The sequence below is a fragment of the Leptopilina boulardi genome, unplaced genomic scaffold (assembly GCF_019393585.1).
Source record: "Leptopilina boulardi isolate dan_hultmark-lab unplaced genomic scaffold, ZJU_Lbou_2.1 LbouV2_40, whole genome shotgun sequence".
Lineage (NCBI taxonomy): Eukaryota > Metazoa > Arthropoda > Insecta > Hymenoptera > Figitidae > Leptopilina > Leptopilina boulardi.
In genome coordinates, this window is record NW_026137974.1 from 1183759 (window position 1) to 1202945 (window position 19187).

At 26.6% G+C, this 19187-nt stretch overlaps 2 protein-coding genes across 2 annotated transcripts; both read left to right on the top strand.

The window, feature by feature from the left end:
* Positions 1 to 603: 603 nt before the first annotated feature.
* LOC127289209 (uncharacterized) lies at positions 604 to 9417 on the top strand. The gene is made up of 15 exons (XM_051317009.1): positions 604 to 929; positions 1141 to 1267; positions 1628 to 1763; positions 1952 to 2080; positions 2213 to 2252; positions 4127 to 4444; positions 4565 to 4691; positions 4897 to 5032; positions 5199 to 5327; positions 5447 to 5486; positions 7456 to 7767; positions 7948 to 8074; positions 8382 to 8517; positions 8734 to 8862; positions 9090 to 9417. The coding sequence occupies exons 1-15, from the start codon at positions 629 to 631 to the stop codon at positions 9135 to 9137; spliced, it is 2235 nt and encodes a 744-aa protein (XP_051172966.1). The 5' UTR covers positions 604 to 628; the 3' UTR covers positions 9138 to 9417.
* Positions 9418 to 14405: 4988 nt separating this feature from the next.
* Positions 14406 to 16093, top strand: LOC127289270 (farnesol dehydrogenase-like). The gene is made up of 5 exons (XM_051317102.1): positions 14406 to 14758; positions 15128 to 15254; positions 15428 to 15563; positions 15655 to 15783; positions 15864 to 16093. Exons 1-5 carry the CDS (start codon positions 14458 to 14460, stop codon positions 15894 to 15896), a joined length of 726 nt encoding a protein of 241 aa, XP_051173059.1. The 5' UTR covers positions 14406 to 14457; the 3' UTR covers positions 15897 to 16093.
* The last annotated feature ends 3094 nt before the right edge of the window (positions 16094 to 19187 follow it).

Genomic DNA, 19187 nt, shown 5'->3' on the forward strand with positions numbered 1-19187 from the left:
GAGAAATTTTTTGGAAAATGCTAATATAACAAATTACCGATACAGAAATCAACCTTACCAACTGATGGTAGAGAAATTTTGTTAAAAAGGAAAATATAAAAAAATTACCGACATAGAAATCTACCTTACCGATTGATGGTAAAGAATTTTTCTTAGAAAAATGCTAATACAAAAAATTACCGACATAGAAATCTACCTTATCGACTGACGATAAAGATTTTTTTGAAATTTTATCAACTTTTCGAAGAATCCCTTTACCATCAGTCGGTAAGTTATATTTCTAGGTGGGTAATGTAATATATTTTTATTTTTCAAAAATTTTTACCATTTTGTTTATTTTTTAACCATCTATGTATATTTAAATTTTTCGTATTCGAAAATCGTTTTTTAATTACTTGACTAAGGATATGAATTGCAAAAATATAATTCATCACTAATTGAAATATATTGTATGTTTGATCTTATATATTATGTCAGCATGCAATGGAAGGTCATATATATAGTCATTAATTACATGATCAAGTACACAATGTAGCGTCCAGTTAACTATATTTACACATATACATAAATATAAAAAGGCTTTGCAAAGTGAGTAAAATTTCTAGTTTATTTTTAACACGCAAATAAGATGGAACGTTGGATTAATAAAGTTGCCGTGGTAACTGGTGCCAGTTCAGGAATTGGTGTTGCTTTAGTAAAGGCATTGGTGAAAAAAAATATTAATGTCGTGGGTTTAGCGAGAAGAGTGGAAAATATGGAAAAAATTAAGAATCAATTAAAAAATGAAAAAGGTGCTTTTTATCCAATAAAATGTGATCTGAATAAGGAAGAAGATATTATTAAAGCATTTCAATGGATTGAAAAAAATTTGAAATCTGTCGATATTCTCGTTAATAATGCCGGAATTATGACACTTGATTTGCTAATTGGTATAAAAAATAAATTTTTTATTAATTTTTTGTTGAGGAAAATAAAAATTTATTTTTTGTTTCGGAAATAAGAAATAATTAAATTTTTGTTTAGAAAATTCGAAATTAATATTTTGTTTGGAAAATTAATTTTTTGTTTCAAGAAAATATAAAATAATTTTTTTTGTTTTTGTTTGGGAAAATAAAAATTAGTTTTCCATTTTTTTTTTAGATTCCTCGACATCGGATTTAAAAAAAATAATTGATGTTAATGTAATTGCGCCCACTGTCTGTATCAGGGAGGCTGTGAGAATTATGAGAGCGCACAATACTGCCGGTCATATTGTTAATATTAACAGGTGAATTTATTTTTTTTTTGTTTCTAAATTTGTGATATAAAATCACATTTATTTTTATTACTTTCATTATTTATTAGATTTTAAAATTTAATATATTAACAAATTTAACTATAATTGAAAATTGTTTCTATAACATGCGAGATGGTCTCGTGGTAAAGTGTCTTAGAACGAATATACTTCATGAATCTTTTCAGTCATGGTTCGAATCCCGTCGGATGTTAATTTTTTATTTATTTATTCATTAATTTTAATTCAATAATTTAATTATTTAATTCATCTTCAATGATTTTTTTTAGTTAAAATTATTTCTACAAAAATTTGTTTCAAAAAAAAATTAAATTTTTTCTTCCTTTTATATAGTATTGCGGGACAAAATGTTCAATTTTTCAACAATACAACATTTAATATCTATAGTGCAAGTAAATTTGCTTTCAATGCTGTGAGTCAAGTTGTTGAATTAGAATTGGGACATGTCAAAAGTCCTACAAAAGTCACAGTAAGTTTTTAAATTTTTGAAAAATTTTAATAAAAAAAATAACTGTTTCCAATTTTGAATTTTTTTTTTTAGATTTATTTTTTTACATTTACTTTTTATTAAATAATTTTTTGGTTTTGTTAAATTTTTTTTTTTTGCAAATTTATGTTTTATTAAATTATTTTTGTTGTATTTATTTTTTCTTAAAGACAATTTTTCCGGGACTAGTAAAAACTGAAATGCCACCTGATGATTTGTTGAAAAAAATTCCTTACGTCGATGCAGAAGATATTTCTGATGGTGTTATTTATGCTTTATCTACTCCACCTCACGTTCAGGTAGGATAATATTTAAAATATTGTTAAAATTATTTACATTATTAAAATTAAATTAAATTATTTAAAATAAATTTTGAAATAAATTTTTTTTTTAATATTTAGTAATAATTAATGTTAACTTATTTGTTACAGATAAAGGAATTAACAATTTGTCCAGTTCAAGGATATGAGCGTAAATAATGGGAAAATATGAATCTACAATTTAATATAATTAACCCTAGACAGCAAAACATATCTGGCTCATATACGTAGAAGAACATCTGGGGTATAAAACCACCCCAAAATTTTGTTTTGTTACTAGAATGTTCATATTTAATGCAAAATAACTTTATGATAGGTCAATTTCTTCGTTTTTTTATAAGGAAGAAGATAGCGTTTTTTGTTTTTTGATAGGATGAAAAATGTGTCCATAAAATTACAAAAACCAAAAAAAAGCACAAAATTTGCAAAATATGTCGTTTTTTACACTCGAATTTTCACTTTTTCCTTGCAATACAAATATAAGTATAGAATACACAAATATTAAGAAAAGAAAAATAATAAATAAATAAATTAATAATTAAAATAAATAATTATTAATTAATTATAAACAAATTTAATTACAATTTATTTATAATTAAATTATTTAAATTATAATTTAATTTAAGAAATGTATTTATTTTCAATAATTAATTAATAATTTCAATTATAAATTAATTAATTTATATATAGTTGTTAATGAAAAAATCTATTAATAATTATTTAATTGTTATAATTTTTATTTTTTTTTTAATAGTCATGTAATACATAATGATTTGCAAAACGTTTGTCAAGTATAATGACGTAATAAAAATGAATTTACAACTTTTACAATGATTTCTATTTTATAATTATTATCAATTTTCAGTGCTTAGTGGACTTATAGGAAAATAATAAAATTGATAAGAAATTATTTTTATTTAAATATATTGTTATATCAAGAATTTTGTTTTATTAAAATCTCATATCTTAATTGCACTTTAGAATTCGTTTTTTTCTAAGGTTCCAAATATTCAGTAAATTTTAAAGTTGCAAATGAAAAAATTTAATTATAAATCTATTATTAATTATTAATTAATATTTATGTCATTAAACAATAACGGTAATAACTTGCGACTATATTCACGTCATTAATTAGTGAAGGTCATTCACGAACTTCATTTTTTTGAGGTTATGTTTGTTTTAACTTTTGTTTTCGACATTTAACCTTGAACTTCAAGGTTATGTTCATATTTAAACTTTGTTTTTGACTGGATTTTTAAGGTTATGTTCCTTTTTGACATGTGAGCATTGAATTTTGAGGTTATGTTAAAAAAGGGGTTAAAATTTATGTTTATGTTTGTCTTTAACCTATGTTTTTGACATATGACCATGATTTTTAAGGTTATGTTCACTTTTATCTATGTTTTTGTCATGTTATCTTTACTTTTTGAGGTTATGTTCATCTTTAAGGTTATGTTCGTCTTTAAACTATGTTTTTGACACTATTAATACAATCCTTAAGGCAGCGGCTATATTCAGAGCCTTGAAACGAACATAACCTCAAAATTTAGGTCATTTCTGGCGGTGGAGGGGAGGGGACTTGCGGCTATATTCAGAGTCTTGAAACGAACATAACCTCAAAATTTAGGTCATTTTTGACGGAGGAGGGGAGGGGGGACTTGCGGCTATATTCAGAGTCTTGAAACGAACATAACCTCAAAATTTAGCCCATTTTGGCGGAGGAGGGGAAATGAGAGGAGGGAGGGGGGACTTGCGGCTATATTCAGAGCCTTGAAACGAACATAACCTCAAAATTTAGGTCATTTCTGGCGGTGGAGGGAAGGGGACTTGCGGCTGTATTCAGAGTCTTGAAACGAACATAACCTCAAAATTTAGGAGGGGGGACCCCTCCCCCTCCTAGGTCAAGAATTCTTGAAACAGTGGCGGCGGAGGCGGCGATATCTTTTTGTAATATAGGAAGATATATAGTAGACAATTGCATATATATAAAAGCATGACACGGATAGTAATTTTCAGATCACTGTTAACAATCAATCAAGATGGAACGTTGGAATAATAAAGTTGCCGTGGTAACTGGTGCAAGTTCAGGAATTGGTGAAGCATTAGTGAAAGAATTGGTGAAAAAAAATGTTAAAGTTGTGGGTTTAGCGAGAAGAATTGAAAATATGGAAAAAATAAAAAATCATTTAAATAAAAATGAAAAAGGTGCTTTTCATCCAATTAAATGTGATGTCAGTAAAGAACAAGATATAATTAAAGCATTTCAATGGATTGAGAAAAATTTAAAATCCGTCGATATTCTCGTTAATAATGCTGCAGTTCTTACATCAGATTTGTGTATTGGTATTAAAAAAAAAAAAATTTGCTTCTAAAAAAATAATTATTTTTTTTAAAAAAATATAAAGAAGGAAGAAAAATAGTTAATTTATTGTTAAAATTACTTTTTTTCTTTTTTTTTTCTAGAAAGTACAACGGAAAATTTGAAAAATGTAATTGATGTAAATTTAATTGGTCCAACTATTTGCACAAGGGAGGCTGTGAAAATTATGAGAGCAAATAATACAGCGGGTCATATTATTAACATTAATAGGTAGGAAAAAAATTTTTTTCCTAAAAGATATAAATTAAAAAATTTTTTCTTTGAAATATACAAAATTTAAAATTTAGTTATGAAAAATAATTTTTTTTTTATTTTTATCAATATAAATTTACAGATTTAACATAAAAACAAAATTCTGTTAGGCATAGGAATTTCTGCAATTTTTTTTTTTTAAGTAAATATAACGAATTTTCAGTATTGCCGGACACAGTGTTGGATTTTTTAACAATTCAGCATTTAATATGTATAGTCCTAGTAAATTTGCTCTCAAAGCAATGAGTCAAGTTGTTGAATTGGAACTTCAACATGTGAAAAGTCCCGCAAAAGTCACTGTAAGTGATATTTTGTATAAATTAATAATAATTTTTATTTTAATAAATTTTCATAAAAATTATTAAATTTCTATAATTTTTTTTTTAAATTATTATATTATAAAATTAATAAATTTTAATTTAAAATATTGCAATTTTGTTAATTTTTTTTTTTGTATTTTATTAGACTATATTTCCTGGATTGGTAAAAACTGATATGCCACCAGAGGAAGCTTTTAAAATTATACCCTACGTTGATGCTGAAGATATTTGTGATGGAATTATTTATGCTTTGTCAACACCTCCACATGTACAGGTAACAATAAAATAAATTAAAATCAAATTTTTATCATTAATTTGTTAAATTAATTTTTTTAAAAATAAATAAAAATAAATTTGTTCAAAATGATAAAAAAAAAAAATTGTCTTTTTCAGATTAAGGAACTTACAATTACTCCTGTTCTTGGCTATCAACGTAAATAAATAATAAAAATGTATTTAATATATATAGTTTTTTAATTTGCATAAAATAGTTAATAAAAAATAAAAAAAATTATTACAAAAAAAAATTATTATACTAATATTATTATTTGCTAAGAAAAAAAATTGTCATCCTTGAAAAATAGAATTAAATAAAAACTATTGTTATTTTAAATCTTTAGCATCTAATTAATGTAAATTATTATCAACTAACTTATATAATTAGTGGAAATTAAAAAAAATAATATAATTTTCTCGAGAACTAATCCTTGAGAAATTTTGATTAATTTAAATTATGTTTTTTTTTAAATTTATAACAAAATATAAAAATAATTTTCAAAAAAAAATATATATATATAATTTATTTAATAATTTTCTATGTAAAGAATCGGATCTTTTTTTCCATTTCAATGTCATTGGAAAACATATATTGTACAATCTCAGCATGAATAGACAATTTTCCATAATATATAATTGAGAGAAGTATTTATAAAGATAGATATTCTATTACATAATAATTACAAGTACTTTTAATTTTTTTTTTCAATTATAATTATTTTAAATAAAAACTTATTATGAGTAAAAAATTATGAAAATTTCTTTAAATTAAATATTAAGTATTCAAATTTTATTTAAATTTTGAGGTTATGTTTCGTTACTTAATTATAGGGGGAATTTGAAGTTATGTTTATTGGATATATATAGCCTCAAAAACCCAACGGTTCCATGTCCCTATGTCCTTGAATTTTGAGGTTATGTTTGAACTAAGGCCTTGAATCCTGAAAACCATATATGCCCTAGAATTTTGAGGTTATGTTTGATATCTGACCGCATGAATTTTGGAAACCTATGACTTTGAATTTTAAGGTTATGTTTGATTTATGACCTTGAATCCTATAGAGACCTAGGACCTTGAATTTTGAGGTTATGTTCGTTTTAATACTAATATATGTGTCGTTCTACGTCAATTCGACTGTTTGAGGTTAAAATCAGAACTTAAATACTAATATTGGTCATTCCATGTCAAGTGTAACCAACCCATGTTTTTGACATTGTTAATACAGTGGTTGGTTACACTTGATATGGAATGACCCTAACCTAACCTAACCTAACCTAACCTAACCTAACCTAACCTAACCTAACCTAACCTAACCTAACCTAACCTAACCTAACCTAACCTAACCTAACCTAACCTAAAATAACCTAACCTAACCTAACCTAACCTAACCTAACATAACCTAACCAAACCTTGTTAAATTCAGAGGTTAGGTACACTTGATAAAAATTCTCGGGTCTACTGGACCCATGGTGCCAGTTAAGGGTAATAATTTCTTTCTCTATCTCTATGTACCTAACCTAACCTAACCTAACCTTGTTAAATTCAGAGGTTAGGTACTCTTGACAAAAATTCTCGGGTCTACTGGACCCATGGTGCCAGTAGAGGGTAATAATTTCTTTCTCCCTCTCTACCTAACCTAACTTACCTAACCTAACCTAACCTAACCTAACTTAACCTAACCAAACCTAACCTTGTTAAATTCAGAGGTTAGGTACACTTGACAAAAATTCTCGGGTCTACTGGACCCATGGTGCCAGTTAAGGGTAATAATTTCTTTCTTCCTCTATCTCATAAAAAACTATAGATAAAAGTCTTCCTTTAAAAAATTTTTTTTTTAAATTTTATTTCACAAAATAAATAACACAAGAATGTTTTCCATTATCTAATTTGCATATTTACTCTTTTCAAAAAAATAAATACGTCATTATAAATATTTAATCTTGACTAGTTTTTCAAAATCATGATAAAATTCACACATACAAATGCAATGATAATGTTTCATAATGACATTATATTATATGTATTATGTAATATGATATTGAACTTTTTGTTCAATTGCAGTAGATAGATAAAAAAAAAAAAAATTTGCCGCCGGGAGATGTAATTTTCACAGTCACGCGTTAACAATCAAACAAAATGGATCGTTGGATTAATAAAGTTGCTGTAATAACTGGTGCAAGTTCAGGAATTGGTGAGGCATTAGTAAAAGAATTGGTGAAAAAAAATGTCAAAGTTGTTGGTTTAGCGAGAAGAGTTGAGAATATGGAAAAAATTAAGAATCAATTAAAAAATGAAAAAGGTGCTTTTTATCCAATAAAATGTGATGTCAGTAAAGAAGATGACATATGCAATGCATTTAAATGGATTGAGAAAAATTTAAAATCTGTCGATATTCTCATTAATAATGCTGGAATTATTCACATGAATTTATGCATTGGTAGGCATCAGTAAAAAATTTTTTTTTTCTAAAAAATTAAAATTAAACAATTAAATTTATTTTGTTTCTAAAAAATTAAAATCTTTGCAAAAATATAAATTTTTTAAATAAATTTAGTGAATTTTATTTTATTAATTGAATTACCAATTTTTCAATTTTTTTTTTTTTTTTTTTTTGTAGAAAGTTCAACGGAAAATTTAAAAAATGTTATGGATGTTAATTTAATTGGTCCAACTATCTGTACCAGGGAGGCTGTGAGAATTATGAGAGCAAATAATACAGCTGGTCATATTATTAACATTAATAGGTAATTTGTATATACTTGACATAAAAAAAACTTTTTTTCTTTTTTTTTAAAATTTATACTAATTAGAATTGAAAAGGAAAAATTATTTTTTTCAAAATTTGTTAATTTAAAATTTCTTGTCCAAAAAAATAGTGGTAGTTAATTTTTTTTTCATATATATTTTTCTTCAAAATTAATTTATTTCTATTTAAAAAAGCTAATATTGTATATTAATGTGTATACTTTGTTTATAGATAAATAATTTTTTCAATGTGAAACAAAATAAAAAAAAAAAATTTTTTTTCTAGAAATATTTCTTTTTTTTCAGTATTCTGGGACAAAATGTGGGATTCTATAATACCCACGCAGGTGCTATGTACAGTCCGAGTAAATTTGCTTTTAAGGCCTTGAGTCAAGTAGTTGAATTGGAACTTCAACATGTTAAAAGTCCAACAAAAGTCACTGTAACTATATTATTATAAAAAATTTTGCAATTTTTTTTTTTTATTTAAAAATTTTCAATCATTTTTTAATTTCAAATTTAAAATTAATTTAAAATTTGGAATTAATTAAAAAATTTTAATTATAGTTTCAATTTTTTAATTAAAAATTTGGAATTAATTAAAAAATTTTAATTAGTTTCAATTTTTTAAATTTAAAATTCTCATTCTTTTGTTAAGACTATTTTCCCTGGCTTAGTAAAAACGGAAATGCCACCAGATCAAGCAATTAAACTAATGCCTTATGTTGACGCTGAAGATATTTGCGATGCAATTATTTATGCTTTATCCACACCTCCACATGTTCAGGTAAAAGACAAAAATTAATTGCAAAAAAATATTTTATTACATAAATAAATAAAAATAAAGAAAAATTTAATTTTTTTAAATAAAAATTTTTAAATCATTCCAATTTAAAATTAAATTAAATTTGCTTGTTCATTTCTTGTAAATGCTATATATACTAATTTCATCAAATTTTAATTTAAAAATAATAATTATTCTTGAATGATAAAAGAAAAATTATCTTTTTCTAGATTAAAGAACTTACAATCACGCCAGTTGCTGGTTATCAACGTAAATAATATATATATATATAAAAATTGTATTCAATAAATTTTTGTATATTTCATTTTGTCTAAAAGATTAATTAAAAAAAAAAAAAATTATAAAATACATTTTTTACATTGAAAAGTATCTTTGATATTTGCAATGATTTGCAAATTGCATACAATTTATTTTCTTCATTTACCTTAGTGATGCAACAAGTATGAGACGGCAATTTTTTTTTTTCATTATCGAATGCTCTTTATATTCTACAATGTATAAAATTGTAATTAAAGAATAAATTTCCATTTTAAAAAACCATTATTTTTAAACTTTAAACCTACTTTGCTATTTGTTTGAAAATTTAATAACATAATGAAATGGAATTGTATAGTTTTTAAATTATATCTTTCTAGTGAATGTTTTCAATCTACAAATACACTGTAAAACGAGAGGTATTAATTTAATACCAACTTTAGGTACTAAATTGCCTTTTGGTTCTATTTTAATACCTAACATTGGTACTATTTTAGTACCTTCTTTTTACAGTGATAGAAAAAGAAGCCAAATAATTATGTTAATAAATAGAATTAAGAATTTTATTATTCACTTCATTTAATATAAGCATCTTAAGAAAGTAGTATAGCAATACGAGTTTTGCGGTAGGTTCTGATCTCCGCTAAGTACCGATAGTCGGTAAGTGCTACGTCGGTAAGGCAGATTTCTACTTCATCAGCAGTCGGTAAGGTAGGAATCTGACAAAATTTCAACTAAGACGATAATGTTCAGTCGGCAAAACAGTTCCCTACTTTATCGGTTGAGTTGAAATTTTGTTGATAAATTAGGAATCTGACAAAATTTCAAGTAGGACGATAATGTAGTAAACGGTATTATAAACCGAACATTAAACTCAGTACGATTTATTGAGTGGTCGGTAAGCTAACTTCAACGATTAGTCGGTAAAGCAGTTTCCTATTTTACAGTCGAGTCTGAATTTTTCAGATTCCTACTTTACCGACTGCTCATAAAAAAGAAATATACATTATCGACTTAAAAATTACCAACTGTAGGTACTTAGCCAAGATCAGAACCTGTCAAAGGACCCGTGTTGCTACTTTAAACATTTTTCGGTGTATTTTGTGCAAAAATATGTAATAAAATCGTCTGCCTAAGAAAACTTGAATTTTTTTGGAAAGTTTTTTTGCTTTTGGATGCGTTTTTGGTCATAAAAAGGGTCTTCCTCTACTCGGATCTGGGTGTCAATTTTTTTCTACACTTTTCGGTGTTTTTTGTGCAAGAATATACAATAAAATCGTCTGCCTAAGAAAAATTGAATTTTTTTGGAAAGTTTTTTTGCTTTTGGATGCGTTTTTGGTCATAAAAAGGGTCTTCCTCTACTCGGATCTGGGTGTCAATTTTTTTTTACACTTTTCGGTGTATTTTGTGCAAGAATATGGATAAAATCGTCTGCCTTCGAAAAATTGAATTTTTTTCGAAAGTTTTTTTCATTTTGGATGCGTTTTTGGTCATAAAAAGGGTCTTCCTCTACTCGGATCTGGGTGTCAATTTTTTTTTACACTTTTCGGTGTATTTTGTGCAAGAATATGGATAAAATCGTCTGCCTTCGAAAAATTGAATTTTTTTGGAAAGTTTTTTTGCTTTTGGATGCGTTTTTGGTCATAAAAAGGGTCTTCCTCTACTCGGATCTGGGTGTCAATTTTTTTCTACACTTTTCGGTGTATTTTGTGCAAGAATATGCAATAAAATCGTCTGCCTAAGAAAAATTGAATTTTTTTGTTTAGTTTTTTATGCTTTTGGATTCGTTTTTGGTCATAAAAAGGGTCTTCCTCTACTCGGATCTGGGTGTCAATTTTTTTCTACACTTTTCGGTGTATTTTGTGCAAGAATATGCAATAAAATCGTCTGCCTAAGAAAAATTGAATTTTTTTGGAAAGTTTTTTTGCTTTTGGATGCGTTTTTGGTCATAAAAAGGGTCTTTCTCTACTCGGATCTTGGTGTCAATTTTTTTCTACACTTTTCGGTGTATTTTGTGCAAGAATATACAATAAAATCGTCTGCCTAAGAAAAATTGAATTTTTTTGTTTAGTTTTTTATGCTTTTGGATTCGTTTTTGGTCATAAAAAGGGTCTTCCTCTACTCGGATCTGGGTGTCAATTTTTTTCTACACTTTTCGGTGTATTTTGTGCAAGAATATGCAATAAAATCGTCTGCCTAAGAAAAATTGAATTTTTTTGGAAAGTTTTTTTGCTTTTGGATGCGTTTTTGGTCATAAAAAGGGTCTTCCTCTACTCGGATCTTGGTGTCAATTTTTTTCTACACTTTTCGGTGTATTTTGTGCAAGAATATACAATAAAATCGTCTGCCTAAGAAAAATTGAATTTTTTTGTTTAGTTTTTTATGCTTTTGGATTCGTTTTTGGTCATAAAAAGGGTCTTCCTCTACTCGGATCTGGGTGTCAATTTTTTTCTACACTTTTCGGTGTATTTTGTGCAAGAATATGGAATAAAATCGTCTGCCTACGAAAAATTGAATTTTTTTGGAAAGTTTTTTTGCTTTCGGATGCGTTTTTGGTCATAAAAAGGGTCTTCCTCTACTCGGATCTGGGTGTCAATTTTTTTCTACACTTTTCGGTGTATTTTGTGCAAGAATATGCAATAAAATCGTCTGCCTAAGAAAAATTGAATTTTTTTGGAAAGTTTTTTTGCTTTCGGATGCGTTTTTGGTCATAAAAAGGGTCTTCCTCTACTCGGATCTGGGTGTCAATTTTTTTCTACACTTTTCGGTGTATTTTGTGCAAGAATATGGAATAAAATCGTCTGCCTACGAAAAATTGAATTTTTTTGGAAAGTTTTTTTGCTTTTGGATGCGTTTTTGGTCATAAAAAGGGTCTTCCTCTACTCGGATCTGGGTGTCAATTTTTTTTTACACTTTTCGGTGTATTTTGTGCAAGAATATGGATAAAATCGTCTGCCTTCGAAAAATTGAATTTTTTTGGAAAGTTTTTTTGCTTTTGGATGCGTTTTTGGTCATAAAAAGGGTCTTCCTCTACTCGGATCTGGGTGTCAATTTTTTTCTACACTTTTCGGTGTATTTTGTGCAAGAATATGCAATAAAATCGTCTGCCTAAGAAAAATTGAATTTTTTTGTTTAGTTTTTTATGCTTTTGGATTCGTTTTTGGTCATAAAAAGGGTCTTCCTCTACTCGGATCTGGGTGTCAATTTTTTTCTACACTTTTCGGTGTATTTTGTGCAAGAATATGCAATAAAATCGTCTGCCTAAGAAAAATTGAATTTTTTTGGAAAGTTTTTTTGCTTTTGGATGCGTTTTTGGTCATAAAAAGGGTCTTTCTCTACTCGGATCTTGGTGTCAATTTTTTTCTACACTTTTCGGTGTATTTTGTGCAAGAATATACAATAAAATCGTCTGCCTAAGAAAAATTGAATTTTTTTGTTTAGTTTTTTATGCTTTTGGATTCGTTTTTGGTCATAAAAAGGGTCTTCCTCTACTCGGATCTGGGTGTCAATTTTTTTCTACACTTTTCGGTGTATTTTGTGCAAGAATATGCAATAAAATCGTCTGCCTAAGAAAAATTGAATTTTTTTGGAAAGTTTTTTTGCTTTTGGATGCGTTTTTGGTCATAAAAAGGGTCTTCCTCTACTCGGATCTTGGTGTCAATTTTTTTCTACACTTTTCGGTGTATTTTGTGCAAGAATATACAATAAAATCGTCTGCCTAAGAAAAATTGAATTTTTTTGTTTAGTTTTTTATGCTTTTGGATTCGTTTTTGGTCATAAAAAGGGTCTTCCTCTACTCGGATCTGGGTGTCAATTTTTTTCTACACTTTTCGGTGTATTTTGTGCAAGAATATGGAATAAAATCGTCTGCCTACGAAAAATTGAATTTTTTTGGAAAGTTTTTTTGCTTTCGGATGCGTTTTTGGTCATAAAAAGGGTCTTCCTCTACTCGCATCTGGGTGTCAATTTTTTTCTACACTTTTCGGTGTATTTTGTGCAAGAATATACAATAAAATCGTCTGCCTAAGAAAAATTGAATTTTTTTGGAAAGTTTTTTTGCTTTTGGATGCGTTTTTGGTCATAAAAAGGGTCTTCCTCTACTCGGATCTGGGTGTCAATTTTTTTTTACACTTTTCGGTGTATTTTGTGCAAGAATATGGATAAAATCGTCTGCCTTCGAAAAATTGAATTTTTTTCGAAAGTTTTTTTCATTTTGGATGCGTTTTTGGTCATAAAAAGGGTCTTCCTCTACTCGGATCTGGGTGTCAATTTTTTTCTACACTTTTCGGTGTATTTTGTGCAAGAATATACAATAAAATCGTCTGCCTAAGAAAAATTGAATTTTTTTGGAAAGTTTTTTTGCTTTTGGATGCGTTTTTGGTCATAAAAAGGGTCTTCCTCTACTCGGATCTGGGTGTCAATTTTTTTCTACACTTTTCGGTGTATTTTGTGCAAGAATATACAATAAAATCGTCTGCCTAAGAAAAATTGAATTTTTTTGGAAAGTTTTTTTGCTTTTGGATGCGTTTTTGGTCATAAAAAGGGTCTTCCTCTACTCGGATCTGGGTGTCAATTTTTTTCTACACTTTTCGGTGTATTTTGTGCAAGAATATACAATAAAATCGTCTGCCTAAGAAAAATTGAATTTTTTTGGAAAGTTTTTTTGCTTTTGGATGCGTTTTTGGTCATAAAAAGTGGCTTCCTCTACTCGGATCTGGGTGTCAATTTTTTTCTACACTTTTCGCTGTATTTTGTGCAAGAATATACAATAAAATCGTCTGCCTAAGAAAAATTGAATTTTTTGCTGCCTCTTGGAGGAAGCTTTGTAGTCCTTTCGTTTATGTGTGTGTATGTGTCTGTCTGTGTGTGTGTGTGTGTGTGTGGATCCCTTTTTTGTTTAGAAGATAACTTTAACAGGTTTTAATGGATTTAGATAAAATTTAGTAGGCTCATTTATCATATTAATATGTAATGGACATCTGAATTTACAACTTGTTTAAATTTATTTTTAAATAAAAAATTGATAAAAATTTTTTTTTTTTTAAAGCCCTTTGTAAAAATGGTAATTTTTCTAAAATATAAGTTTTAAAAAAAGAAAATTAAAAAAAAATCATAGTCTGAAAATTGATTTGAAAATTTTTTTTTTCTTTTACTTTCCATGCAAAAAGTTAATTTAAAATTTAAATTAAAAGAAACCTTTACCTATATATAAATATAAGTATATGTATCTTAAAGTCCTCATAATAATATTGCAAAATATAAATTTTTTTTTTCCTCAAATTTAAAAAGTAATTTACAGTGTTCTGTTAACATTCAAATAAAATGGATCGTTGGATTAATAAAGTTGCAGTGGTGACTGGTGCAAGTTCAGGAATTGGTGAAACCCTCGTAAAAGCGTTAATGAAAAAAAATATTAAAGTCGTCGGATTAGCGAGAAGAGTTGAGAATATGGAAAAAATTAAAAATGAATTAAAAAATGAAAAATGTGCTTTTTATCCAATTAAATGTGATCTCAGTAAAGAAGAGGATATTATCAATGCTTTTCAATGGATTGAGAATAATTTTCAAACTATCGATATTCTTGTTAATAATGCTGGAATTATGACAGAAAATTTGTGCCTTGGTATATATATATATATTTATAGAAAAAAATAATATAATTTCTATATATTCTTTCAATTTCTACTGTTTTGGCAGTCGGTAATGTAGAAACCTAAAAAAAAATTTCAATATATTTTTTCAATTTCTACTATTTTAGCAGTCGGTATTAAAGAAACCTAGAAAAATTTCTATATTTTTTCAATTTCTACTATTTTAGCTGTCGGTAATGTAGAAATCTAAATAAAAAAATTATAATTAAATTAAAAAAATGGTAGAGGCATTTACCTTAGATATCAAGTAATAAAATAATGTATTTTCTTTCTAAATATAAATTATATATGTATAAAAAAATATTTAGTTTTTATTATGAATAACAAACGTTTTTTTTTAGAGAGTTCAACAGAAAATTTGAAAAAAATTGTTGATGTTAATTTAATTGGACCCACTATCTGTACGAGGGAAGCTGTAAGAATTATTAGGTCAAATAATACAGTTGGTCATATCATTAACATAGACAGGTATAGTCTCTCTTTAATAATTAATTATTAAAAAATTATATTAATTAAAAAAAAATTGATAATGAAAATTATGTTTCAAATGTTAACCATTTTTTTTATTATATAATAAATATAAATAATATAAAATATAAATAAATATAATAAAAATTTAATTTTCAATTTTGTTTAAATAGTATTTTGGGACAAAATGTTGCATTTTACAATAGTTCCGCATTTGATATGTACAGTCCATCTAAATTTGCTCTTAAGGCTATGAGTCAAGTGATCGAATTTGAATTGGAACACATAAAAAATTCTACAAAAATAACTGTAAGTTTATGTTAAACAAAAATAAAAACTTTTAAAAAAAATTATATTCAATATTGCATAAAAATTAATTATTTCTCCCCCTTTTTTTAAGACAATATTTCCAGGATTAGTGAATACAGATTTACCACCACAGGAAGCATTGAAAATTATTCCTTATCTTAATACTGATGATGTTTGCGATGCAATTATTTATGTTTTATCAACTCCTTCACATGTACAGGTAAAACGAAAATTAACTAACATTATTAAAAACCTTTATTATTTACAATTTTATAATAAAAAAAAAAATTTATTTTTCAGATTAAGGAATTATTAATTACTCCAGTTTTATAGTTTTTTTTTTGAATGAATATTTGTCAATTTTATCAATATAAATGCTAAATTTATAAATAAAGCTAGATACAAAATATTTCTTTTCTTTTATTGACTTGAAATAAATCATCTATTAGTTCTGGTAGACCGAAATTAATGTCAGGTAGCTGAATTACCGACTGTTGATCAAAATGGAAATCTACATTACCGACTGTTGATAAAAAAATGGAAATCTACATTACCGACTGTTGGTTAAAAATGTGAATCTACATTACCAACTGTTGGTTTAAAAAAAATGTAAATCTACATTACCGACTGTTGGTCAAAAATGGTATTTTTTGTACAGATTCTCATTTAATTTGTAATTACTTTTTCATGGAGAAATTTTTTTTTCAATTGGAAAAAGAGTGTTATAATTCATAAATTTATAGTTCACATCTTTAGGATAAATGGAAATTTTATTGACGAATATTTCCGAAAAGTGTGTGAAACAAGAAAATATTGTAAAAATCAATAGATATGTTTTAATTTTTCCTTAATGTTTCTAGCAACGTCAACATAAACAGCAGAAAGACTGTAATTTTGAAAACGTCAACTAGTATTTTTTTTAGAATTTATGACTTTTTTTTTTATTTAAAATGTATATACGAGGAAAAATTCCTCAGTCATCAATATCCATATTATACTGACGATATGACTAGAAATGGGAAAATTGTTTTACTATACAGAAATTTAGTTAGTATTCAGTACATATTTTGAAATTTAAGGAAAATAAAATCGTAAGTTATTAAGTATATAGTGAATATCATTTTTCAAAATCGTTAATTTCAAATATTACAATATTTTTTTGCTACCAATTTAATTATGTAATCACTTTGTAAATCTAAATTTAAAAAAAGAAATTAATACTTTTTTTCCCTACAATATTCTATTGTTATTTTCAAATAATTATTTTTTTAATTCAATTAATTACAGTTGGCATTATTAGAAGTGTTCTTATTTAACTATTTGATAATATTATTAAAGTTTTCGACAACACTTTAAACATTAAATTATACTCTCTAGACTTCTTTTTAATGCATTTAATTTAGTCGTTGATCAAAACTTTTTCTGCTTTTCTTTTGTCTAATTAAATAAATAATTATTTCTCTTAATTCCCTGGACTTTTAAACAAGAAAGAAAATAATTAAATAAAATTGCATAGTTTTTAAATTGTATCTTTCTAAAAAATGTTTTCAATCTATAAATATATAGAAGAAGAAGACAAATATTTATGTTAATGAATAGAATTAAGAATTTAATTATTTACTTCATTTAATAAGCATTTTAAGAAAGGAGTATTGCAATACGAGTTTTGCGGTAGGTTCTGATCTCCGCTAAGTACCAATAGTCGGTAAGTGCTCCGTCGGTAAGGCAGATTTCTACTTTATCAGCAGTCGGTAAGGTAGGAATCTGACAAAATTTCAACTAAGACGATAATGTTCAGTCGGCAAAACAGTTCCCTACTTTATCGGTTGAGTTGAAAATTTAAAAAGATTCCTACCTTACTGACTGCTGATTAAGTAGAAATCTACATTACAGACTGGGCTGTAATGTACCTCGACTGTAGGTACTTAGTCGAGGTCAAAACATGCCGCAGAAAATGTGTTACTATACTACTCTGCCGCAGGTTTTGATCTCGACTAAGTACCTACAGTCGGTAAGTTCTCGGCCGGCAATGCAGATTTCTACTTTATCAGCAGTCGATAAGGTAGGAATCTGACAAAAAATTAACTGGGACGATAATGTAGGAAACTGTTTTACTGACCGAACTTTGAAGCCAGTGTCATCTACTGGGTGCTCGGTTCAATATTCGGTCGGTAAAACAGTTTTCTACTTTATCGGACGAATTAAATATTTTGTCAGATTCCTACCTTACCGACGGTTGATAAAATAGAAATCTGCATTATCGACTGAGTAATTACCAACTGTAGTTACTTAGCTGAGATCAGAACCTGCCGCAGAATCCGTATTGATATACTATACTTTAGAATCAAATTTTCTTTAATTCTAACTGAAATTACTATTTCTTTACAGGACTTGTCACTAAAAATGATTATTAAATTGCAAATAATCTACATTTCGATCGCAACTTTTGTAATTGGAGACATACCATCTCAAAATGTTGATAAATTAAATTGGTTGAAAAAAATTTTAACATCCATTACAAATGATTCGAAATTCTATCAAATGGTATTGATAACAGAGAATAAAATTCAAACACTCGATCATGTACTAAAAGAAATTCAAACAAAACTACCGATTTTGTATCTAAATTCAACTTTCATTACCAAAACAAAGTTAAAGGAATTTCAAAAAATGAGAATTATGAAAAATACAAGGGAAACACTTTTTTCCATTTTAAATGATGAGGGAAATTTTACGACAATTATCAAACAAATGGAATTTATTGGAAATATATCACTATTCACTATTCGATCAAAATGTCTAATTATCTGCTTTACAAATTTCAATCAAACAACAAATTATAAAATATTTCTCGAAAATATGTGGAAAAATTTATTTCTCGACGTGACAATTCTTGATATCAACAAAAATAAATCCATAATTTATCAATTAAATCCTTTCAACAATTCTTACATTGTCAAACAATTTTTTGAAATAACAGAATTATTTCCCAATAAATTGAAAAATTTACACAAATATCCATTAAAAATTGGTGTTTTTGATTTACCACCATTTTTGAATTTAAAAAAAAATTCAACAACATTACTCGATATAATTGGACTAGATGCATTGGTATTAAAAGTATTTGCGGAAAAAATGAATTTTCAATTAATTCCAATAGAATCAAAAATCAAAGGTTTTGGTAGATCCGGTTGTTTTAAAACAAATACAACGGGACTAATGAATGCGGTATTATATAATAAAATACAATTAATTGGCGGTAGATCAATGTCATTGAGAGCCGATTGTCTTAAAGATGAAAATGAATCAATGGAACTTGAAGTCGATCATTATTTATTAGTTGTTCCATTAATATTAAAAACAGCCTATTCATTATCAATTGGAAATTCATTTTACTATTCATTAATATTAATTGGATTTTGTCTTACAACATGTTGGTCGGTTGAATATTTTGGAAAATTTGATAAAAAAATTTGGAATAAAATGTCAATTATACAAATATTATTTTCCATGTCACTTGAAAGAGAACCAATGAAATTAAAAGAAAAATTTTGTTTTATATTATTTATGCTTGTTGCATTTATATGGTCATCGGATATTATTGCATCATTAATGGATATGCAA

What these genes read in the sequence shown, in the direction of transcription:
- LOC127289209 (XM_051317009.1), top strand. Translation starts at nt 629, where the DNA reads ATGGAACGTTGGATTAATAAAGTTGCCGTGGTAACTGGTGCCAGTTCA. An exon ending in CTACTCCACCTCACGTTCAG is followed by an intron (nt 2,081 to 2,212) that starts GTAGGATAATAT and finishes TATTTGTTACAG; the next exon opens with ATAAAGGAATTAACAATTTG. An exon ending in CATATTATTAACATTAATAG is followed by an intron (nt 4,692 to 4,896) that starts GTAGGAAAAAAA and finishes ACGAATTTTCAG; the next exon opens with TATTGCCGGACACAGTGTTG.
- LOC127289270 (XM_051317102.1), top strand. Translation starts at nt 14,458, where the DNA reads ATGGATCGTTGGATTAATAAAGTTGCAGTGGTGACTGGTGCAAGTTCA. An exon ending in GACAGAAAATTTGTGCCTTG is followed by an intron (nt 14,759 to 15,127) that starts GTATATATATAT and finishes GTTTTTTTTTAG; the next exon opens with AGAGTTCAACAGAAAATTTG. An exon ending in CAACTCCTTCACATGTACAG is followed by an intron (nt 15,784 to 15,863) that starts GTAAAACGAAAA and finishes TTTATTTTTCAG; the next exon opens with ATTAAGGAATTATTAATTAC.